General features: G+C 38.4%; 1 protein-coding gene across 3 annotated transcripts in view; it reads right to left on the reverse strand.

Annotated features, from left to right (window-relative positions):
- LOC136865996 (PTS-dependent dihydroxyacetone kinase 1, dihydroxyacetone-binding subunit DhaK) overlaps positions 1-26688 on the reverse strand; it is a 380683-nt gene that overhangs the window by 233362 nt on the left and 120633 nt on the right. For all 3 annotated transcript variants that reach the window (XM_067142600.2, XM_067142599.2, XM_067142602.2), the window contains one exon: positions 22800-22888. In XM_067142600.2, coding sequence (XP_066998701.2) covers positions 22800-22888 — 89 coding nt within the window. The remainder of the gene's footprint in view (positions 1-22799; positions 22889-26688) is intronic.

Below are 26688 nucleotides of genomic sequence, written 5' to 3' on the forward strand. Positions count from 1 at the left end.
TTGAGAAAATACTGCTGAAAAGGCTCATAGCACATATCAAGGAAAGAGGAATCATTCGGAACGAACAATTCGGTTTTAGAAACAGCCACTCCGCCCTGCAAATGCTTACCCGGGTCCTAGAACAAGCGACCATCGGACTAAACAAGCGAAGAGACACAGGCACGGTATTCCTTGATATCCAGAAGGCATTGGATAAAGTCTGGCACGAAGGCCTATTAGCGAAATTAATAGACCTCGAATTCCACCCAGGGTACATAAGATTAATTAAATCATACCTGGAAGGCCGAGAGTTCCAAGTAGATGTTCATAACACACTGTCAAGCACGCAACCAATCAGGGCGGGCGTAGCCCAGGGGTCACTAACAGGGCCAATCCTGTTCATTCTATTTACGAATGACATGCCGACAGCGGAACTTACTACCACCCACCTCTACGCGGATGACACTGCTATCACAGTACAACACTTTCAGCTAGCATGCGCCCGAAAGAGACTACAAGTAGCACTGCGAACTCTCGAGCCCTGGCTAACCAAATGGCGAATCAAGGTCAACGTTGACAAATGCCAAGCCGTAATGTTCACTAGGAAGAACAGACGCACACACATGCCAGCCAATATAAAACCGCTCAAACTGTTCAATCGAGATATAGCATGGCACGACAAGGTCAAATATCTAGGAGTAGTCCTAGATAGAAAACTAACCATGCTATATCACATCAAAGACATCCAGTGGAAAACAAATGCACGACTGGCACAGCTCTATCCGATACTGAATAAAAGATCCAGTATTAACAAGCGAGTAGCAATAAACATGTACAAGGCCCTAATTAGGCCGATAATAACGTACGCAGCTCCCGCCTGGGGCTACACTGCTATGACGAACCTGGATAAGCTGGAACTAATACAAAACAAATGCATTCGAGCAGCAGCTAAACTCCCGTATGACACACCAATTCGCCACCTACGCGCAATTGCGAAAGTCACCTCCATAAGGCAACACATACGTAAGCAAACACTCCGAATGTACAAGTAGTCATGGGGTAGTAAGGTCAACCCACTAGTCAGTGGAATAGGACGCTATGACGTCGACCTATACACCAAATACCCCACACCGAAACACATTCTGTTCAGGCACAGGGCCAGGAGGCCGGGGGCCCAAAACCGCCCTCGCTCCTAAACTGACACCAACTCAATATACCGCACCACTTAACAATATGCACACACACCACAACACCTGTATATATGTACATGCTGGTTTACTACCTACATCCTTGTCCTAGATTATGTTATTACTATGTTACAGATTTAGCCAAGCGAGGGAGGATTGAGAGAAGAAATACAACACGACGAAGGCAACACAGCCATGAAAGAGACGATCAAATCCAACCCCGCCCCCACCAGCGACAAAGGAGTGGACGAAAAACCCACCCCTGCTAATACCACTAAATATTAATCTACTAATTGTAATTGTACTTGTTCTACAGGACACGAGAGCGGAAAAGCGGCCCGCACTCTACAGAAGAAAAGTAATAATGTATATATAATAGGATGTGTGTATATATGTGTATATATTTACAGAGACAAGTGTGTGACACCAACACCGCAAAGAAGGGACGTCATCAGGCGGGAAAGAAGATGCCCCTTACAACAAGTAAGGCTTGGCACTACACCCCTTCTCCTTAAAAGGAGACTTGGCACCAGGGACTGCTGGCTGCTGGACCAAGGGACTAACCTGTGGCCCAAAGCCCAGACGCCAGCGGACCCGAGCCGCACCAGGCAGTGACAAGTAGGACTGATCCCCCATAATAATTGACAAAAGCTAGGTAAATGGTTATGACTGCATGACACATATTCCCAACTAACACAACCTCTGGTCTTTATCCAGCCCACATCCTTGCATGTGCTGTCAAAAGATGTCAGGTTTTACATGTAGGCTCTTTCTTCTTTCTGCCTATGTGGTTTTTCCCTGACCCTTCAATACCATACACCAATACCATATACCTAACACAATCTCGCCTGGTAACGTGTCTGACATGGAAACAGGCAGATACTCCTTGTATCACATCCCACTCTACCCAGCTATCTCTTTTCTACTTAGAAATTAATAGCATGTCGGAGGCCATGTAGATTGAGTCGATGGTCACGGCGAGGGAGCGGGCTACGCCCCCCCCCCCCATAACAAAAATAAAAAAAAAAAGCTAACAAGTAGTTGTGTGTTGAGTTGAGTTCAGTTCATTGCAAGCAGTCCAGTCTAGCAGTGCAGTATGTGTATGAGTAAGAGAGAGGGGAGACTGGCCCTCACATAGTATGTTCGTGCAGTCTCGAAGACAGTACTTTTCGTCGTGTTTCGCGGAGACGAAATTACGGGCTAGTAAATCGCCATCGTACTTGAAAAAAAAAGACGTCGCACCGTAAGTAGTCTATTGTGCCGCGACTATGATATAACTTACAGACATTTCAAAGTATAACACGTACGAAATCAGTGAAGTTCGAAGTTATATATTGGACATTCACAACATGACGTGTGGACTTAATTAATTGCACACAATATTAAATTACCAACAGAAACAGTCGTGTACAGTAACTTTAACTATTCTAGAACTTATTTTCTAACATAGCACATCCTTGGACTATGTCTTTTTATTTATGTGCCATATTAGGACTTGACGTGTTACAGTGATAAACTTAGTGAAAGTTAAGAACTTTTTCTAAAATAAGATAGTTCTATCAACATTAGAGAATCAGTGTTATCTGTCAGGACGACGATTTAAAGACTGTGGTTAGAGACGGTAATGAGAAATATTACGTGTTTGCACTGTGTTGGATGTTCTCAGTGACAGTTTAAAATAGTGTTTTTTTTTTTTTTTTTTGTAACAAGGACTGTGATCACTCATTGGACGTCCTAAAATTAACATAGTATCTGTAAATACTACTTGCATGTTCCGTGTGTTAAGATCATTTCCACGAGCAGCAGAAATCTTCAGAAAATTCTACAAGATCCAACTACCTTCAACATCATTTCATCTATGACGTCAACGTGGTTTCTTCGTGGAACTTCAAGTTTGAGTCATCATCCGCACCCGCGGAATGTTCCAGATTCTCATCAGTATTCGTAAGCCAAGTTTTTTTTAATAAGTGAGTAGTCACAAACTGACTTTCTTTTTTTTTTTTCTCCTTTCTTACCAATCGTGAACAGTGGTTTACCCAGTGCTGCGTGTGACGATACTTCGTAGTTTTCCACCATTACTCAAAATTCATCTTTTAATGATAAATCTATTTTCAAAATCTATTTCACATAAGAAAGACTCTAGGAGTTTCAAGTGTTCTATGTTTCAAGGCTCACAAACTGAGAAACTCTCAACAGAAGTTCAAATTCTTATTTTCAATTATAAGTGTGTTCATGTCATGTCATAATACTTAGAAAGACTTTAGGTGAAAAAACTGACACTTTATATTTTCGCAAAAGACTATTGGATCTGTGAGATTTATTTATTTTCACAAATTGCAGTCAAGAAGATTTACGTTAACCCTTTTGATTTCAACAAATTATTTGCATTCTATATCGACATTGCAGGGTGGTGAATTGATTAACATTATTAATAAATTGTTTGAAAAAGGGTATAACCATCTATTATTCGCCCTGCGAGTCTATCCTGCTCTGTACCGGCTCCAAAAACCAACTTCCACTACCTGAGATCCTTCTCATGCCTTACGCCCCGAACTTTTACTGGTACAATATGTTTATTATGCAGTGACAGAGTATTGTCTGAGAATCCATGTGTTAATGGTGACACCGTTTATTGTAGATTAAGATCGTCAAAAGGAATTCTTATAAGATTGTTTGGTTATGTAGTGGGATATTGTAACTCAACATTTCTATTCTGATATCCAATTTTTTCCAAATAATTGTGGCATGATGTAGATTAACATTGATAATTATTATCATATTGTGTGATAAATATAATTCAGAGTAGATATTACAGAGTGTCTTCAAAAACGATTCTTACTAGTCAAGATACTTAGAATAACTCGCACATTAGGTAATTTATCGATATATTTGGTCATATTTGAGAATCTTACTACCTTGTTATATACACCCAATGATGATTTACATTGAAATGAATTAATATACAATATAAAATTTTGACTTGAATTGAAGTAGGTTTGTGCTGTCGAGTGAGAAACTTATCTTTTCCAGAAGCCCAAATCAAAATGCTATGAAACCACAATAATAATCTTGAATTAACAAAGCATTTCCTAAGCAGAATTAATTAAAAATGATGTACAGAATGATCCTTCAGATCTATATAACCAATAACTTCCCATGCCGAGATGCAATTTATTATTTTTCTTTATGAACATATCATTGAATACAATCAATAACCTATTTCAATTGTGATACATGAACCTAATAGCATGATTGATGAAGATTACATGAGCATGGATGATTGTTACATAACAAAAGAACGACCATTTATTAATTTCTAAACTTATTTTCAAATTTTTACCTTTTTCATCCATGTAATTATTATTTTCTTGAATAGATGATATTAATTAAGGTTTATAGGATGTGTTATTTGATGCTTTCCATTATAACAAAAGTCAACTTAAATTTAGAATTATAGAATTATCCATTTTCTTGCAATTTCGTGATATGTCAGATGGAGACATCCATTAATCCTGATGATAGATAGATCTATATAGTGTATCAGCGTTGTTTGAATCCCACGTTAAATTTTTTTATGAAGACTTGAATAATGAACCCTGAGATCTAGTCGGGATATCTTTACTTCACCTATTCTGGATGCAGGAAGTGCGTAATAAAAATAATACTATACCCAATGACACCACCATTGAGAGGAAATACCATGAAAAAAATACAAGTACAAAGAACTTGAAGAAGAGATCAAGAGGATCTGGAAGATGAAACTGGTACGGATACTCCGTGATTCTGTCAGTCAACGGCCTCATTCCACACACAGTTCACAAGAGTCTGCGAGAATTGGGTCTTCCACTGAACATCTACAAAATTATGCAACATTCTGTCCTCCTGTCAACATGCAATAATGTGCGATCGTTCCTCTCGCAAGAATGAAGATCCCGTGATCTACAGTTCTGTATATACCTGTACATCAATATTTGTGTTATAATGTGTAATTACTTCAATCATTGTAAGGCACTCAGTGCATCCCGTGCCCCGTTACTACCCATATTTCCTATGGAGAAGTGTATGAATAATAATAATAATAATAATAATAATAATAATAATAATAATAATAATAATAATAATAATAATAATAATAATAAAGGCCCAGATATTTATGACATGTCATATTTTTTCTTTATATTCTTTTCATGGAAAGTACAACTAACATGATTTTATCTACAATGACAAAATTATTTGATTTCCCTAGATCATATAAAGTCGTATTTTAGCTTTTTAACGTTTTTTGTCATTTTCCGGTAATTTTTCACATTATGGTCATATTTTGCCATGAATCAATCAATCAATCAATCAATCACTACTGATCTGCATTTAGGGCAGTCGCCCAGGTGGCAGATTCCCTGTCTGTTGTTTTATTAGACTTTTCTTAAATGATCGCAAAGAAATTGAAAAATTATTGAACATTTCCCTTGGTAAGTTATTCCATTCCTTAACTCCCTTTCCTATAAATGAATATGTGCCCCAATTTGTCCTCTTTAATTCCAACTTTATCTTCATATTGTGATCTTTCCTACTTTTAAAGACACCACCCAAACTTATTCGTCTACTGATGTCCTCCCATGACATCTCTCCTCTGACAGCTTGGAACATAATATTTAATCAAGCAGCTCGTCTCCTTTCTCCCAAATCTTCCCAGCCCAAACTTTGCAACATTTTTGTAACGCTACTCTTTTGTCGGAAATCACCCAGAACAAATCGAGCTGCTTTTTGGATTTTTTCCAGTTCTTGAATCAAGTAATTCTGGTGAGGGTCCCGTACACTAGAACCATAATCTAGTTGGGGTCTTACCGCAGACTTATATGCCCTCTCCTTTACATCCTTATTACAAACCCTAAATACCCTCATAACCATGAGCAGAGATCTGTACCCTTTATTTACAATCATATTTATATGATTACCCCAATGAAGGTCTTTTCTTATATTAACACCTAGGTACTTACAATGATCCCCAAAAGGAACTTTCACCTCATCAACGCAGTAATTAAAACTGAGAGGACTTTTCCTATTTGTGAAACGCACAACCTGACTTTCAACCCCATTTATCATCATACCATTGTCCACCGTCCATCTCACAACACTATCGAGGTCACCCTGCAGACGCTCACAATCTTGTAACTTATTTATTACTCTGTACAGAATAACATCATCTGCAAACAGCCTTATCTCTGATTACTTCTTCACACATATCATTGATATATATAAGAAAACATAAAGGTCCAATAATACTGCCTTGAGGAATTCCCCTCTTAATTATTACAGGGTCAGATAAAGCTTCGCCTACTCTAATTCTCTGAGTTCTATTTTCTAGAAATATAGCAACCCATTCAGTCACTCTTTTTTTTCTAGTCCAATTGCACTCATTTTTACCAGTAGTCTTCCATGATTTACCCCATCAAATGCCTTAGATAGGTCAATCGCAATACAGTCCATTTGGCCTCCTGAATCCAGGATATCTGCTATATCTTGCTGAAATCCTACAAGCTGAGCTTCAGTCGAATAACCTTTCCTAAACCCAAACTGCCTTCTGTCAAACCAGTTATTAATTTCACAAACATGTCTAATATAATCAGAAAGAATGTTTTCCCAAAGCTTACAGACAATGCATGTCAAACTGACTGGCCTGTAATTTTCAGCTTTATGTCTATCACCCTTTCCTTTATACACAGGGGCTACTATAGCAACTCTCCATTCATTTGGTATAGCTCTTCAACCAAATAATAATCAAATAAGTATTTCAGATATGGTACTATATCCCAACCCATTGCTTTTAGTATATCCCCAGAAATCTTATCAATTCCAGCTGCTTTTCTAGTTTTCAACTTTTGTATCTTACTGTAAATGTCATTGTTATCATAGGTAAATTTTAATACTTCTTTAGTATTACTCACATCCCCTATCTGGACATTTTCCTTGTAACCAACAATCTTTACATACGGTACTGCTGACTGAATACTTCTGCCTTTTGGAGATCCTCGCATACACACTCCCCGTGTTCATTAATGATTCCTGGAATGGCCTCCTTTGAACCTTAAAGTACCTATACATACTCTTCCATTTTTCACTAAAATTTGAATGACCACCAATTATGCTTGCCATCATGTTATCCTTAGCTGACTGCTTTGCTAGATTCAATTTCTTAGTAAGTTCCTTCAATTTCTCCTTACTTCCATAACCATTCCTAACTCTATTTCTTCCCACTCTGCACCTCCTTCTTAGTCTCTTTACTTCTCTGTTATAATATAGTGGATCCTTACCATTCCTACCACCTTTAAAGGAACAAACCTATTTTCACATTCCCCAACAATTGCTTTAAACTCATCCCAGAGTCTGTTTACATTTTTATTTACCATTTTTCAGCGATCATAGTTACTTTTTAATATCTCCCTCATGCCTGTTTTATCAGCCATATGGTACTGCCTAATAGTCCTAATTTTAATACCTTCCTTTCTTTCACATTTATTTTTAACTACGACAAAAACAGCTTCGTGATCACTAATACCATCTATTACTTCGGTTTCTCTATAGAGCTCATCGGGTTTTATCAGCACCACATCCAAAATATTCTTCCCTCTAGTTGGTTCCACCACTTTCTTAATCAGGTGCTCTTCCCATATTAACTTATTTGCCATTTGTTGGTCATGCTTCCTGTCGTTTGCATTACCTTCCCAATTGACATTTGGTAAATTGAGATCACCTGCTACTATCACATTCCTTTCCATATCATTTCCAACATAGCTGATTATCTTATCAAATAATTCTGAATCAGCGTCAGCACTACCCTTCCCCGGTCTGTACACTCCAAAGACATCAAGTTGCCTATTATCTTTAAAGAAGAGCCTTACACCCAGAATTTCATGTTTTTCATCCTTAACTTTTTCGTAGCTTACAAATTTTTCTTTCACCAGAATGAATACTCCCCCTCCTACCATTCCTATCCTATCTCTACGATACACACTCCAGTTCCGTGAGAATATCTCTGCATCCATTATATCATTTCTCAGCCATGATTCAACTCCTATTACAATATCTGGTAAGTATATATCTATTAAATTACTTAATTCAATTCCTTTGTTTACAATGCTTCTACAGTTGAGCACTAACATTTTTATGTCATTCCTACTTGATTTCCAGTTCCTGTTCGCTTAACACGTAATTTTTTATAAATATATTATCATCATTATCATCATGAATTCCTTCCAGTGATCTGGATAGGATGTTTAAGAACAATGTGCCTCCATTTATTATGGTCCTGTTATGCTTCTTTTCTCTCTAGGGCATCCCATGTTTCTCCTCTCTTTTCTAGGTCTTCCCTTATCTGATCTAAACACCCTTTTCTAGGGCTTCCAATTGGTCTTCCTCCTGGAACGATCTTTTCAAGATACTTTAGCGTTCGAGTCTCCTGCATCTGCTTAACATGTCCTAGCCACTTCGGCCTTGCAACACTCTGCCTTTCTCTGTGGTCATATTGACCTGCAGGTCTCTTTGTATCTGATCATTTCTAATTCTGTCCTTCCTTGTTTTCTGACCAACTGATCTAAGGAACTTCATTTCAACAGCTTGCAGTTAACTTACTTCTCTTTTATGTATGATGCAACTCTCCAGATTATACGTTATGATGGGCAGGACACGAGTCTTAAACAGCAATTGTTTAGCCCTCTGAAGAACTCCCTTGTCCCATATTATGTTCTGTACTCGATGGAAGAAGTTGGATCCTTTTTGCACCCTGTTCAACACTTTGTTCTTGGCACTTCTGTCATTTGATATTGTATTCCCCAGATATTTAAAGGTATTCACACATTCAGTCTTCTCTCACTCGAGGGTGAGATTACAAGGTGTATTTGTCCTACTAATTTTCTATTACCACTGTTTTGCTCTTGCTCACAGTAAACTTATATTCTTTAAACTTGGTGTTCCAAAGATCCAGTCTTCTCTGAACATCTCTCTCAGTTTCTCCCCAAATGGCAACATCATCAGCAAAAACAAATGCATTACGATCTTCCTTACTTCATTGAGTTCCTTTATAATAGTATCCATGAGAGAAATGAAGAGCAATGGGGAAAGAGAACTCCCTTGTTTGACATCTATTCTTGTTTTTAACCACTGAGATCTTCCTCTCCTACTTGCACACTACTTTTACAACCATCATACAACATCAAAACTTTTTTAATTAGTGCTTCTGGGATTTCTTTTTTCTAACCATTTCCACATTTTTCCTATCTCCACCCTGTCATAATGCTTTTTCCAAATCCAAAAACACTATTATCAAGTCCTTCTCATTTTCCCAAAATTTTTCCATTAGCTTTCTGAGTGGAAAAACTAGATCTGAGGTTCCTATGTTTCTTCTAAATCCAGGTTGCTCCTCCTCAAATTGATCTTCTGTTATTTCTCTTGGTCTCTGTTGTGTAATCTTCCCCATTATCTTAAGCAATGTGACGAAAGGGTGATGCTTCTATAATTAGTGTACTTCCTTCTAATTCTTGTTTTAAACAATGGTATTATATTTCCTTTTTTCCAGTCATCTGGCAACTTGTTCTCTTTCCATATAACTCCCAGTGTTTGATGTAGCCACTGTATTCCAGGGATTCCAGCTGCCTTAATCATGTCTGCTGTCAGTTCATCTGCCCCCGCTATCGTATTCACAAAGACACACACACGAGATGCTGTCAATTCGATTAAACAACCCGAGACCGCCCTTTATATACCTTGCCCGGCCAGGCTCCCAGAAAAGTATGACATAACATGCTTTCTCATATCTTCTTCAGTCTGCAATAAACTGTATACAAATGAATAGAACATTCTGTAAAACTTGAGTGACAAAGGTGCGCTGTTCTAGACTCTTATCCTGTGTTGCACATCATTACATCAGATTTATACATCATATTTACAGGTAATAATAAATTATATACTATTAATTATGTGTTCTTACATTAAATATAGTCATATTAATAAACATACTGCAGAAGTATTGTGACATAACCTCACATGTTCTGTTACACAAGACAAATCATACAACACACAAATAATAATTGATATGACCATGATTTATACCAATAAAGTCCGTACTGACAACCTGTCATACATCACTACGTAGATGATGATAATAATAATAATAATAATAATAATAATAATAATAATAATAATAATAATAATAATAATGATAATAATAATAATAATAATAAATAAGAAGAAGAAGAATGTTTGTGTTTGAGTCACCAGTCAATAGACTGGTTTGATGCAGCTCTCAATGCAAGTATATCCTGTGCTAATCTTTTCATTTCTACATAACTGCTACATCCTACATTTTCTCTAATCTGTTTGTTAAATACATACCTTGGACTATCTCTACCGTTCTTACTGCCTACACTTCCCTCAAAAACCAACTGTGCAAGTCCTGGGTGTTTTAAGATGTGTCCTATCAATCTATTTCTTCTTCCGGTCAAATTTAGCCACTTTGATCTCCTCTCACCAATTCGATTCAGTATCTCTTCATTCATGATCCAATCAGTCTCATCTTAAGCATTCTTTTGTAACACCACATTTCAAGAGCTTCTATTCTCTTTCTTTCTAGCTAGTTATCGTCCATGTTTCTCTTCCACACAATGCCATGCTCCAGACAAAAGTATGCAAAAACATCTTTCTAATCCCTATATCAATGTTTGAAGTGAGCAAATTTCTTTACTTAAGAAAGGCCTTCCTTGCCTGTGCTAGTCAGCATTTTATGTCCACCTTACTTCTACCATCACTAGTTATTTTACTACCAAGGTAATATTATTCATCTAGTTCCTTTAAGACTTCATTTCCTAATCTAATATATCCTGCATCACTTGACTTTGTTTGACTGTACTCCATTACTTTTGTTTTGGACTTATTTATTTTCATCTTGTACTCCTTACCAAGACTCTGTCCATACCACTCAGCAATTTCTCCAGTTCTTCTGCAGTCTCAGATAAAATAACAATATCACAAGCAAATCTGAGGGTTTTGATTTCCTCTCCTTGGATTGTGATTCCCTTCCCAAATTCCTCTTTGATTTCCTTTACTGCCTGTTCTACATAAATATTGAAAAGGAGGAGGGACAAACTGCAACCTTGCCTCATTCCTTTCTGGATTGCTGCTTCTTTTTCAAAGCCCTCGATTCTTATCATTGGACACTGATTTTTATACAGATTGTAGATAATTCTTCATTCTTGGTACTGATCCCCATCACTTTCAGAATCTCAAATAGCTTGGTCCATTCAATATTACCAAATGCCTTTCAAAGATATACGAACGCCATGTATGTGAGCTTGTCCTTATTTATTTGATCCTCTAAGATCAGACATAAAGATAGGATTGCTTCATGTGTTCCTACATTTCTTCTGAAGCTAAACTGATCTCCTCCCACCTCAGTTTCAACTTGTCTTTCAATTCTTCTGTAAATAATACATGTTAAAATTTTGCAGGCATGAGATACTAAACTAACGGTGCGGTAGTTTTCACACTTGTCAGCACCAGCTTTCTTGGGAACAGGTATACCAACATTCTGCCGAAAATCAGATAGCACTTCTCCTGTCTCATACATCTTACAAATTAAATGGAATAACCTCGCCATGCTGGTTTCTCCTAAGGCAGTCAGTAATTCAGAGGGAATGCATCAATTCCAGGTGCCTTGTTCCTATTTAGGTCTCTCAAAGCTCTGTCGAATTCTGACCTCAAAATTGGGTCTCCCATTTCACCAGCATCAACAGTTTTTCTTGTTCCAGAGTCATCTACATCTTTACTTTGATACAACAGTTGGATATTTTCATGCCATCTTTCTGCCTTGTCTTCTTTCCCTAAAAGTGGTTTTGCATCTGAGCTCTTAATATTCATACACCTAGTTTTCCTTTCTCCAAAAGTTTCCTTGATTTACCTGTATGCAGCATCTGCATTTCCTAGGACCATGCAACCTTCTACATCCTTGCACTTCTCCTTCAGCCATCCTTCCTTAGCTGTCTTGCACTTTCTTTCTATCCACTTCATTCCTTCATCACCTGTATTACTTTCTGCCTTCTTCATTTTTTGCATTCTTGTACTTTTGTCGTTCATCAATCAGGTCTAGTATCTCCTGAGTTAGCCATTAATTCTTAGTTGATTTTCCCTTTCTTCCTAACATTTCTTCAGCAGCCCTAGAGACCTCATTCTTCATTACTGTCCATTCTTCCTATATTGTGTTTCCTTTAGCCTTTTCATTTAGTCCTTGTGCAACACATTCCTTGAAACATTCCCTCACACTCTTTTCTCTCAATATGTCTAGATCCCATCTCCTTGCATTCCTTCCTTTCTTCAATTTCTTCAACTTCAGATGACATTTCATGACCAACAAATTGTGGTTGGAGCCCATGTCTGCTCCTGGGAAAGTTTTGCAATCCAACAGTTGGTTTCTGAATCTCTGCCTAATTATAATGAAGTCTATTTGATACCTTCCAGTGTCTCCAGGTCTCTTTCATGTATACAGCCATCGTTTGTGGTGTTTGAACCAAGTATTAGCAAGGACTAAATCATGATTGGTGCAGAATTCAACCAGACGACTTTCTCTTTCATTCCTTTGTCCCAGTCTGAATTCTCCTACTGTATTACCTTATCTTCCTTGGCCTACCACTGCATGCCAGTCTCCCATCACAATTAAGTTCTCATCACCTTTTACATATTGTATTAATTCATATATTCTTTTGATTTCTTCATTGTCTACTGAACTAGTAGGCATAAAGACCTCCACTATTGTGGTGGACTTTGGTCTGGTGTCTATCTAGACAACAATAATCCTTTCATTCTGCAGGTCATAGTAGCTTATCTGCTGCCCTATTTTCTTATTCATTATTAAACCAACTCCTGCGTTTCTCCTGTTTGATTTTGTGTTGATAATTCTGTAGTCGCCTGACCAAAAATCCTGCTCTTCCTGCCCAGGTACTGCACTTATACCAACTACATCTAACTTTAGTCTATTCACCTTCCTTTTCAGATTCTCTAACCTACCACAATGATTCAAACTTCTAATGTTCCACTCACAGAATGTCAGTATCCATCTTCCTGATGATGGCCCCCTCTTGTGTAGTACCCACCTGGAGATCCGAATGGGGGACTATTTTACCTCCGGAATTGTGTGTGTATTTTTCCCTCCTGGGTAAAAAAATTCCAGAGGTGAAATAGTCCCCCATTCGGATCTCTAGGTGGGTACTACACAAGAGGGGGCCATAATCAGGAAGATGGATACTGACATTCTGTGAGTGGAACATTAGAAGTTTGAATTGTTGTGGTAGGTTAGAGAATCTGAAAAGGGAGGTTACATACACCGTAACGTCACTTTTCCACATAGTTTCCAAGATACTCCAAACATTTCTGCGAACGCACAACCAACCTGTCGATGCCGGATGCATAGAAATTTCCTCCAGTGTTCTGCAACCACTCGGAGACAGCGGCCTTCACCTCCTCATCAGTTTGGAAACGTCGACCACCGAGCTCCGCTTTGAGCTTACCGAACAGATGAAAGTCACATGGAGCTAGGTCGGGACTGTAGGGTGGATGTTGCCAGACCTCCCACTTGAAACGCTGCAGCAGTTCTCTCGTTTGGCAGGCCTTGTGAGATGTTGCGTTATCGTGCAACAAAATCACACTGGCACTGAATTTCCCCTGGTGCTTCTCTTTAATCGCTTTATGCAACCGGTGCAACGTTTGACAATACGACGCCACGTTGATCGTCGTCCCTTTCGGCATGAATTCCACGTGCAGCAAACCCTCCATGTCAAAGAACACTGTCGCCATAACCTTACCGGCTGAAGGTTGAACCTTGGCCTTCTTTCATTGTGGTGATAACGAGTGCACCCATTCCATTGATGTTCGCTTCGTTTCGGGGGTGAAGTGGTGGACCCACGTTTCGTCGCCTGTGACGATTCGCTGCAGAAACCTGTTGCCGTCTGCGGCATAGTGTTGCAAAAATGCCAGGGAGGATTGGAAACGCTGTCCCTTGTGCTCGTCGAAGAGAAGACGTGAGACCCATCTTTGACACAGCTTACGATATCGAAGGTCCTCGTGAACAATGGCGAGCACACTGCCATACGACATGTTCAGCGGCGTCGCGATTTCTCTCAGTTTAATGCACCGGTTCCGTCTAATGTTCGCATCCACACTGTTGACCTTCGCACGGGTCCTGGACATTGCGGGCCTGCCTTCGCGTTGGTTGTCCGTGATATCCGTGCATCCGGCTTCGAATTGCTGACACCACTTTACGGTACCTTGCGAGGAAATGGCCCGCTCCCCATACACAGCACTAATTTCATGATGAATGTCCGTGCAATCTTCCTTTTGGCCCATAGGAATCGGATTGTCGCACGCACCTCATATTTGAAGTGAACGTCCAGTTGACGCGCCATTGTATTTGGCTGCTATTCACACAATACTAGACGAGACACCACAGCGACCTGCCTAACAGACGTGTGGGCAGTGTCTGTCACTTTCTCCCCTGTGCCCACGTTTGCGACACGCGCACTGCTGCGGCGCGTTAGTGCAACTAACCTTTTGACACACACACGCACGCACGCACGCGCACACACACATATAATAATCGGCTGTTATGTCTTTCACCACTGAGTCTGCAGGCCTCTGGAAATGACCAACGTGCTTCCACAATCGTGTATTTACAACTAGCTCTTGTGGTCTCTTTTAGTTATTAGTGTTCATATGTAATTTAGGGATGGTGAATGGAGAATGAATATGTTCCCACGTATGCTATGGTGCCTCTATCCCCACTTAAATTGCAGTATTAAATAATTACAATTGTAGGTCTCAAAATGTGCTGCAAATAAGTTTTTAAAATATAAACAATCGTAGCCCCACTACACTCTCCAAAGTCAACATTACCAGTTTATAAGGCTGCGTTTTTTGTGGAAAGGTCTAGCTAAAAAAGATCTTTCAAGAATATTTTCAACCACACGCTCGCACATACTTCCAAATTGATATTCACGGCAGTGACGACACCATCATAACTTTATCTATAGCAGATTTTAAACAATGTACTTACAGTTTCATCCGGTGACGCTTCGTGATAGTACAGTCATGGTTTTCACAAAAATACACTGGGACTAACTATTTGCTTTTTACTTAAAAAGCCCAATCTAAACTAATCAGCAAAATGAAACTGGTATCTTACCGTCGCTGAAGTTTTATAGTTTCACTCGCATACCGAGTGTACGTGCATCAAAATGACAAACAAGGGAAAATATTTGTCATGACGTATAACACACATTATATTCATGAAGAATGCCACAGAACTCGTGAAACCTTCACCTATAATCCACGAGGAATACTGCAAAAATGCACTATATACCACCATCATAGACAACCAAATACAACATTCTTTTACTTCGCGCTTAAGTCTGTTTTCATGCTGGGCAACCTAAATATTTTTCTGCAGCTATCAGAACCCATTCTCTACATGTGGCATCAATGAATTGCTTGTAACAACTGTATACATGCCGAAACCCAAGACTATATTACAATTGATTTCATATTCTGGCTCTATTTTTATAGCAAGACGATGTGCAAGTGGCTATACTGTTAAAATGTTGATATTTTTCTTGCAGACTCTAGTGTGTGGCGCTGAAGACTATGAGTGCCAAGTATTAAAACTAACATTACCTAACTTAAGCTAGCTGGCCTGTCGCCGTAAATTGTTGTCGGGGGAGGGCCTACAGCTGCCATCCTCCCAGGACAAGGAAGTTTCAAGTGCATGCGTCACCTAAGCAACTTTAAATTTTGCTGGGGTAGCTCTCTTTTGCGCCAGCAAGGAAACCCAGATCACTGGAGGAGCTGAACTGCGGTAGTGCGAGCGGATTGTCGAGACAGCTGTACTTGGCTTGGCTTCAATGTTCGCAATTTTTTAATAATAATAATAATAATAATAATAATAATAATAATAATAATGTTATTTGTTTTACGTCCCACTAACTACTCTTTTACGGTTTTCGGAGACGCCGAGGTGCCGGAATTTAGTCCCACAGGAGTTCTTTTACGTGCCAAAAATCTACCGACATGAGGCTGATGTATTTGAGCACCTTCAAATACCACCGGACTGAGCCAGGATCGAACCTGCCAAGTTGGGGCCAGAAGGCCAGCGCCTTAACCGTCTGAGCCACTCAGCCCGGTGCGCATTTTTTTTTTTTTTTTAACATTATAAAAACAAATTGCCTGGGTTTTGCTGACGATTTTGCATTACTAGCAGTGGACATAAAAGAAGCAAAAACCCAGATATCAGAACTTCAAAACATTGCAAATAAAATTGGCCTCAAAATATCATTTGAAAAAACAGAAATTATGCCCCAAAAACCAACACAGCTAAAAGAAGTCACCATAAATGGTAATAAAATCAAAATAGTAACTCAGTTTAAATATCTTGGAGAAGTAATAACACATAACTTAAATGAAAAAATCTCAATCCAAGTAAGAACAAATAGATTAGCTAAAGCACAAAAATTAACATGGGATATCTACAAAAAGAAATGTCTATCAATAAATACAAAAATAAAACACTACAACACAGTTATAAAACCGGAAGCTACATATGCAGCAGAAACACTCTTTTACCTGAATAAACAATCAAAGACTGACAGACTTCAGAAAATTGAAAGGAGGATTGGAAGAACCTGTATCAACAAAAAATATCAGAAAGATGGACAGTGGCGGTTAATACCTAACAAAGTCGTGTACAAAGAGCTAGAACCCATTACAGATACTATGCGTAAGAGGAGACTGGGATTCTTTGGACATATCATGAGGATGCAGGACTCGAGACTTCTGAAACAACTAGTACAACACAATCTCGTCTCAAAAAATACCACAACAGGATGTAAATGGATCAGAGAAGTAAGAGAGGATCTGAAGGAAATAGGCCTTACAACAGAAGACACCAAAAATAAGATAAAATTGAATACAAAACTCAAGAATACAAACCTCCGCTTTACCCTTACACAAAACAAACCAACAACACGCACATTTTCAACTGAGGAAAGGGCACGAAGATCGGAGCGTCTGAAGAAGTACTGGGAGGACCGCAAAGCCCGAACAATCCCTTCAAAGAGACCTGAACGACGGACTGACTAAAGTGATCCTATGTGGTCATAAAAGAAGAAGAAGAAGAAGGAAAAGCATTCTAAGAAATATTTAGAAAATGTTAATATAAAGTTCTTTACCCCAGCAGCGCTGGGCTAGATGGGGTTCAGTGCACGCCACTGTAGTGTATACAATCACTGTATTTACGTAGAAGTATTATTTACATAATTATTCATAGGATCTCTTGTACAGGGTCAAATAATTCTACACATGGATCCCCACATATACTCCATATAGGCTCACTCACTTATTTGTGTGAATGTTTCTGTATGCATTGCTCTAAAGGAAAAAAATAAGTGTCTAATGAAGTTATATAGACAGACAGGAACATGAAAATTAACAGATAATAGGACAAACGCAATGGCATGTCAGTGAGGTAAAAGGGTGCAGTAAAAAAAGAGACAATTACACACTAAGACACATGACGACGTGCTTTGCAGTTCATGGTTTTCACCACCGTATCTGAACAAGAGACATCTACCATCAACCGGATGAACTATGCACATGCAAACTTTGTGATAAACCATATGACGGATATCACGCAATAACATGTATGTGCAGAGAAATGTTTCTGACAAAATTCTGTGAAAGTGCTTTAGATTTAAGATTATGTATCCTACTCTACTTACACACATTGTGCAAAATTAAGTTAAATTAAAATAGAAAGAGACCAGGACAAATATGAAAATACAAAAGGACAAAGACAATTTTCATGTCTTCACACACTACCATCTTCAAATAAAAAGACTTTCTTCTCATCAATCGCAATTCTACTACATCTGCCTCTTCTCAGTCCACAACAAGTTTATTTCTACTTCCAGCTTCATAACACATTAAAGGGCCATCTTGACAGATCTTTTGTCTTGATGTAGGAAGTGTAGGTTAAGAAGAAAGCCGGGGACCGAGCTAGATGGCCATGCGGTTATGGTCGAACAGCTGTGAGCTTCCAATCGAGAAAAAGTGAAGACGAACTCCACAGTCAGCAACTCTGAAAATGGTTTTTCGTGGTTCCCCATTTTCACACCAAACAAACTGGGGCTGTACCTTAATTAAGGCCATGGCTGCTTCCTTTTGACTCCTAGCCCTTTCCTATCCCATTGTCGCCATAAAACCTATCTGTGTCAGTGTGACAAAAAAAGCAAAAATATATGAAAAGAAAGAAAGCAGGATAAATACAGGAAAAGGGAAGAAACACGAAATAAATACAAATACATGTGTCTGATTTCATGTTCCTGTCTCTCTATATATAAACTGATTTCACACTTGTTTGTTCCTTTCCAATACTTAGATTATCCCAAAGGGATCTTTTTCTCCTTTTTTGTTTCTCCTGTGTTCCTAATCTTTTAACACCTCAATTTGTCTTGATCTTATGTATCCTCCCTTTTACTGTATTTAACTGGCTTTCTCCTTATCCCATACTGAGCAAGTTGGCCGTGCAGTCAGGGGCACGCGGCTGTGAGCTTGCACCTGGGAGATAGTGGGTTCGAATCCGACTGTCGGCAGCCCTGAAGATGGTTTTCCGTGGTTTCCCATTTTCACACCAGGCAAATGCTGGGGCTGTACCTTAATTAAGGCCACGGCTGCTTCCTTTCAACTCCTAGGCCTTTCCTATCCTATCGTCGCCATAAGACCTATCTGTGTCGGTGCGACATAAAGCAACTAGCCTTATCCCACAGTTTTGCATCAAGACTAAAGATATGTTGAGATGGCCACTCACTGAGTGCTGAAGGCCACCGCCCCCTGATAAAGTTGGGAAGCAGGAACGAGCTTATTAGGGCTGAGAAGAGTTGAATGTAGCAGAACTGGATTTGATGAGGGGGAGTCCATCTATTTGAAGATGGCAGTGTATGAAGAAGTGGAGATTGTACTTGTCCTTTTGTGTTTTCATGTTTGTCCTTGTCTACATTTTCTACTGCTCCTTTTTCCCACACCAACCTGCCATTATGTTCATCCTATTATGAGTTCATTTTCATGTTCCTGTCTCTCTCTATATATAACTTAAAATCTGTATTAAGTGACCAATGTTTAGAAGAAAGTCTCTGGAAAGGGATAGGCATTTAAAAATGAAGTAGTGATACTAATACTGTACAGTAGTGATGTTAGTCAGCAGGGAAGTCCTACAGGTTAACATCCAAGTGGACAGGGACAAACTAGAAAACATAGAAAACATAAACCATTTTCAATATCTAGGTAGTATTGTAACTACTGATGCAAAGTCCTTTGCTGAAGTCCAAAAAGGAGCACAATTTTGTCACCAAGTTAGGTCTCTTCTATGGGATAACCAAATACCTTTAAGTATAAAGAGAACCCTTATAATAATTATAATTTTGTGTGGCTATTTCTAGCCAGGTGTAGCCCTCGTAAGGCAGATGCTTCGATGAGGGTGGGCGGCATCTGCCATGTGCAGGTAAGTGCGTATTATTGTGGTGAAGGACAGTGTTATGTGTGGTGTGTGAGTTGCAGGGATGTTGGGGACAGCACAATACTCAGCCCCTGAGCCATTGGAATTAACCAATGAAGGTTAAAATCCCCGACCCAGCAGGGAACCAAACCCGGCACCCTCTGAACCAAAGGCCAGTACCAAAGCCAACAAGTCAGACAAGAGAACCCTTTATCAGGTATATTTCATCCCAATAACTATAGTACGTGAACCTTTCTTGAGCCCTAGTTCCCATTCAGTACTATGGAGCTCAGGGCTCAAGAAAAGGTTCGCGTACTGTACATATGCCCTTGAAACCTACACGATCAACATTAGAGATAGTAGCAGACTTCACGCTGCAGAAATGAAATTCCTGAGGTCAATGCTACAGAAGACAAGAAAAGATAAGATCCAGAATGAAGAAATCTGTCATAATACACAAGTAAGTCAGTCACAAAGTCAAAGTGTAAGAACATCAAGACTCAAATGGTATGGCCATGTAAAAAGGATGGATCAAATGAGAACAGCAAGAAAATGGATAGAAAAGGAACTGGAAGGCAAAAGACCTAGAGACAGACCAAGGAAATAGCAGGACCAAGAAGGAAGAGGAGTGGAATGGCACCAACTTGAGAAGGAAGAAATGTACCTGAATAGACAACGATGGAGAATGCTCTTCTACTGCACCCGGGCGACTGGAGACGGTTCAAGGATGATGATGATGATGATGGTGATGATGACTAATACTGTAATAAATATATGATTAAAATGCATATAGTATTTAGCTGTAATTAATAACATTGGTTCACATTTAATATATTTATGTTCACAATTCTGGTCTTTACTTACCATTGATTTTTAAAATGGTAATATATTTAGCTCTGGTTCTTCTTGACACATTGTTATGGCATGAAGCATTCTCACCATATTTCAATCCAGCACTGGGTAGAAATTGTTTGAGGGGATTTCTCAAAATGATAAACATTACCACATTGTGCTTTTTAAAGGTCAAGGACAATGGACGTCCTTTTCTCTGTTGTCCATCTCTTGGATACCACTCAGTTACTGCCTTTGTTAATACTTCAGCAACACATCCATCAAATTGAAGTTCTCTCTAGATGAGTATTGAAACCTGTCCTCATGATGAAGCATGTACAAAGCTCCACCACCAATTTCTATCCTTGTATCTCTCTTCAGGTTCAGTGGTGTGTCAGTCTCCACCTCTCATCGTATCTCTAAACTTTCCTCTTAGTCTCTTGTCTTCACGTTGTAAATGAAACATTTTCCTTCCTTCCTTCCTTCCTTCCTTCCTTCCTTCCTTCTCTCTCTCTCTCTCCAAACGTTTGCAACATTCAGTGCATTTGGCGTTGCATCTAGGAGGTCTTTCAGTGAACATGTAGAGGGACACAGTCTGAACTGAAACAGGTAAGATGACGTCTGCTTGGCTCCATACCCTCTTATCTATGTCACCACTGATCTTCATTTAGGGCAGTTGCCCAAGTGGCAGATTCCCTATCTGTTGTTTACCTAACAATTTCTTAAATAATTGCAAAGAATTTGGAAATTTATTGAACATTTTCCTTGGTAAAATATTCCAATCCCTAACTCCTTTTCCTATAAATGAATATTTGCCCCAATTTGCCCTCTTGAATTCCAACTTTACCTTCATGTTGCAATCTCTTTCTACTTTTAAAAACACCACTCAAAATTATCCATCTACTAATGTCATTCCACACCATCTCTCCCTAGACAGCTCGGAACATACCACTTAGTCAAGCAGCTCATCTCCTGTCTCCCAAGTCTTCCCAGCCCAAAGTTTGCAACATTTTTGTAACGCTACTCTTTTGTTGGAAATCACCCAGAACAAATCAAGCTGCTTTCACTTCATAACAACCAAACATAGCCTGCTGAACGACTTCCATGTTGACAATTCTCTGTATGGCCAGAAGGAAAGGTCTCATTTAGGTTGAGCCAATCTATTTTATTCTCGTACCTTGCATGCCAATTATCAGTTTGGGCTCAATGAGGTGTACCTGTTAAAGATTACAGTATGTAGACTTGAGGAAATTTTTCCTCCATTTCAGCCTTGGTCGTGCTGTCTGATAGCCATAGAGAGAGTGGGCTTCAGATGTCAATGTCTTCTTCATCTTTTTTCTCGACACTATGTCTAGTTGAATGTAAGTAGGTGCAAATCTAGCAAGGCAGTATAGCTTCTCCACAGGTGTATGCTGCAGATATTCCATGATAAGGCAACAGGCCTCATTGGTAATCTGTTTGTACCCACACCACACTATGGTGTCCTGCAATCTACTAACTTGAATAATGTATCTAATTTTTGCATTTCATATTCTATGCCTTTGCTGGCAGGATGTAGTGTTTACAGTGCACTATGTCTTCTGGTGTAGGCTAGAACAACTTTCATTGACTTGTCTCGGTCTCAACCTTGGCTTTGACAATATGAAAGTGACTGAGGTATGAGCGATGTTAGTAATACCATTCGTTATGCAGCGAGTCGCTGGTGTGAAAATATCGCTCATAGGTTTGGTTGGTGCGTGCATTTCAGTGGGCTTGGCAGACTGTTATGTAACAGCAACTTCTGGTCCAGTTAGGAAAGCAATGGGAAACTACATCACTCCTCATTTCCCTAGTATGCCTCTTCAGTGATGCCTAGGCTATCTATGACAGCTCTTGGTGGAGCTGTGGAGGATCAAACCAGCCTTCGGGCTGATTACCCAACACACATTCTGATTTTTCTGACCCTACTCTGAATAAATCTCATCTGTATCCTGTTCACCTTTTGTGACCTCATCATCCAAGTTTCACACCCATATGTTGGAATCAGTATGTAATAGGTTTGGTAGATGGCTCTCTTGTATTTCAGTGATATTTTTTGGTACCTAGGTCTCAAAATGCTTGTTAGAACTTCCCTCAAGCTTGAATTTGATAAGTTACTTCCAAATTTAACTTGAATTATACATCATACTGCCAACAGAATTGATAAAACTGTTTCTGTAGTAAGAGAAAGAGAAACGACTTGCCTTCAATCCTTCATTTCTTGCTTGCATCACAGCCAGCCCAAAGTTAAGACAGTCTCCAGTATAGTTGGGAATGATGACGAGAGCTCCTCCTGAAACAAGAGAATGAGAGCTTACTGTCAACAGATCAAGTAAATAGTGAGGGAGGGAGGACAGAAGGAAGGAAGGAAGGAAGGAAGGAAGGAAGGAAGGAAGGAAGGAAGGAAGGAAGGAAGGAAAGACAGTATAATGAAAATGTATGTTTACAGTATACTTTGCCCCTATCGGCACACTTTCCTTGGAAGAAGTGTTTATTCAATTGCAAAATAAAATGTTGCTGAGCTGACCTAGGGAAAATGACTCCTCATTCATCCTTCCATTTCCTTTCATTTCTGAATTTCCTCTTATGGCCCTTTGCTTCCTTAGACTAATATCGGGTCAGTATGAATTTCCTTCTTTTTATTATTATACAGCTTATGACTTTGATCAGCATGGTTGTCATTTTCCTCTATCCACTTGTTGATCCTCCTTGGAAAACTTAATACTTGTAACCCTTATATAAAATTTACAATCGATTCAGAAACAGATAGAACACTAATTTTTTAAAATCTAAAAATTAGGAGAAGTGACAACCATCTTAAGTTTGAAATCTTTAGAAGCCCAATCAGACAATAAATCCTATCAGACAGAATTCATTCCACCCCAGTATCCATACAAAGGCCACTTTTTATAGCATGATACATGTAACTCTGAGAAAGGAAGTGGTCACCGTGTAGGAGTGGAATAGTTAATACCTGGCAGTAGGTCATAAAATGCATATTCTAAAATGTTAGCAAATATGGTCCAAACTCGGAAAAAAGTGGAGAGGAATCATATTTACTCCCACCCGCTGTCAGCTGCAAATGGGAAAATGATGATGATGACATATAACACTGAAAATCCCCATGTCTAAGAAGGCTTACAAGAAACAGATCAACATCATTATTTTATACCTTAGTATGGAATAATGGTTTCTATAGTAATTTACTGACAGAACTTTTAATGAGATAAAGAGTAAACTTCTTAACATGCTCATAACAGAAAAGAGCGAGAAAAAAATATTTTTTTACCTTTACTTTTAATAATAATTATCTGTACCAAATCTGAAAATATCTTTAAAAAACCAAACTTCAATATTGCTTTCAGAACCAATAACACCACCTCCAAACTAACTTGTAACACAAATACTCTTAATAACTCTAATAAATATAAGGTGTAATCGATATGATACCAGCTACATTGGACAGACTGGGAGGAATTTTGTAGTCCAGTATAAAGAACATTTTAATGCAGTTAAATGTAGGAAGTTTTCCATTATCAGTGAACACACGAAGGATTGTAATCACTCATTCTCTTCTTTAGATAAAAATTTAGAGATCCTGAACATAGCCAATAATGGAACTTCATTATACATTCTGGAAAATATTCACATAAATCTCAATCACAATTTTTTTTTGTTTGTTAGTGGCTTTACGTCGCACCAACACAGATAGGTCTTATAGCGACGATGGGATAGGAAAGACCTAGGAGTTGGAAGGAAGCATTTGCCTGGTGTAAAAATGGAAAACCACGGAAAACCTTCTTCAGTGCTGCCAACAGTGGGATTCGAACCCACCATCTCCCAGATGCAAACTCACAACCGTGCGCCCCTAACCGCACAGCCAACACGCCCAGTAAAATCGCAAATCTAATCTCATTCACAATTTCAATGAAATTCAGGAAAAGGCTAATATTCTTGTTGATGTAATAATTGAAAGAGATCTTAATCAGCAAACAAGCAAGTCTGCTGCAATACACAATGTACATGCGGCTTCTCATCCTTCAAGTCATCCTCCCTCTCCTCAGCCGCCGTTTCCCCTAGTGAACATCATGTTTGAGCAGTCCCAGTCAGTGTTAAGGTCAACATCAACCCAACCTCGACAACTTATCCACAGGGCTGAAGGAGATAGTGAGAACGTGTTATGGCATTTTAATTTATTTACTCTTTTTATTCAAGTTTTCTTGTTCTCACACTTGGTGGTGTTTTTTTTTTTTTTTCTTTTTTTTTTTTCCAGATATCTGCTCAATATTCTTATTCTTCACTGAAGAAAAAATGGAATTTAAATTTCACATTCTGTTAAGACATTGATGATGAGTCATATCACACATTTCCATTGTAAATAATCCACTAATATTAAATGATACTCTTTCAGCTAAATACTTTTTATTCGACTAGAGTGTTAGTTTTAGTCAAATCATCAACAATTTCAATCACAGCAAGATTTTAAAACAATGTCAAATATTTTGTACTTTCTTTCTCATAAAATTAAGTTTTCGCTGCATATGTAAAATTCTTTCTAATTAGTTTTATTCATATGAACGTAATGTTTTTCCTGTGTATGTCTTATGATTTGTCTTAAAAGCTGAAGATGACCTTAACATAGGTCAAAACATGTCCTTTGAACAGGTCATTTAATCCTTAAGTGGTGTATATTTTTGTATTGAAGAAGTGGACAACATATGTAAATTCTTGCTAAGAATTTTTAACTACATTGAGTAAATATGGAACCGAAGATGAAATGTATCTCATGTAACAACATGTATTTAGTTAAAACTGAATCCTTATTAGAAAGTATTTTGGTTTTATTCCTACAAGCTAACAGAAATTAAAACTGCTCTTAAATGCTGAAAGATATAGATATACATCAATGAAATGAACAGACTTTTATTAGATTTTAAGACTGTATATATAAGAATAATTCAAAGAAAACGGTTTCTAATGATTGTGAATGTACTCTTTTAATCATTAGTGTAATAAACCAAACAAACTAGTTACTAGATTTTAAGGCAGTGAATTTGTAAAAGTTTGAAAAGAGTGTTTTAATTTAACTAATAGTGATATGCTAGTGAAATGAAACATGAACGGTTATTAGATTTTTAGTCCATAATGTATGACAAACTCAAAGAAAGTGGTTTCTAATAATTGTGACGTACTATTTTAATTGTTAGTGTAAGCAACTGAAGATGATCCATGGATCGAAACTAGTATTGAAATTTAGATGTAAATAAATAAATTTTACAACACATAAAGTATTGATTAGGTGGGAACATTAGAAAACTATGTAACTGTGAGTCGTAAACCACCAATACAGAAAAAATGAAGCTAATCACACATGATACGAAAAATGATATCTTTCGCAAAAGTGAATGATTTGCTATAAATTTCAATTACGATATCATCATGTGTTAAAATTCTGGCTGGTAGTTCAATAACATTGGATATATCATCTACAGAGGGGTACACACCGCTACCGATATCTTACAAAGAAAATCAGCAAATTCCTTTCTTTTTGTGGTTTTGCCCACATATATTTATGTCAGTTAAGTGGCGTATTTTGAAAAAGGTTCAAAGAGGGGATTATTTAACACAATTGTAAATAAATAATTGTTTGGCAATAAGCATGTTGCACAAGAGCCACAACTTTATGAAATCTCTCCCAAAATCGTCACCGTAAGACCTATCTGAGTCGGTGCGACGTAAAACAACTAGCAAAAAAAAAAAAAAAAAAACTCTCTGAAGAACAATAATCTCTAAAGATAATAGGCAACTTGATGTCTTTGGAGTGTACAGACCGGGAAAGGGTAGCGCTGACGTTGATTCAGAATTATTTGATAAGATAATCAGCTATATAGGAAACGATGAGGAAAGGAACGTGATTGTAGTGGGTGATCTCAATTTACCAAATGTCAATTGCGAAGGTAATGCGAACGACTGGAAGCATGACCAACAAATGGCAAATAAGTTAATATGGGAAGGGCATCTGATTCAGAAGGTGATGGAACCAACCAGAGGGAAGAATATTCTGGATGTGGTGGTGGTAAAACCAGACGAGCT

The sequence above is a fragment of the Anabrus simplex genome, chromosome 3 (assembly GCF_040414725.1).
Source record: "Anabrus simplex isolate iqAnaSimp1 chromosome 3, ASM4041472v1, whole genome shotgun sequence".
NCBI classification, from domain to species: domain Eukaryota; kingdom Metazoa; phylum Arthropoda; class Insecta; order Orthoptera; family Tettigoniidae; genus Anabrus; species Anabrus simplex.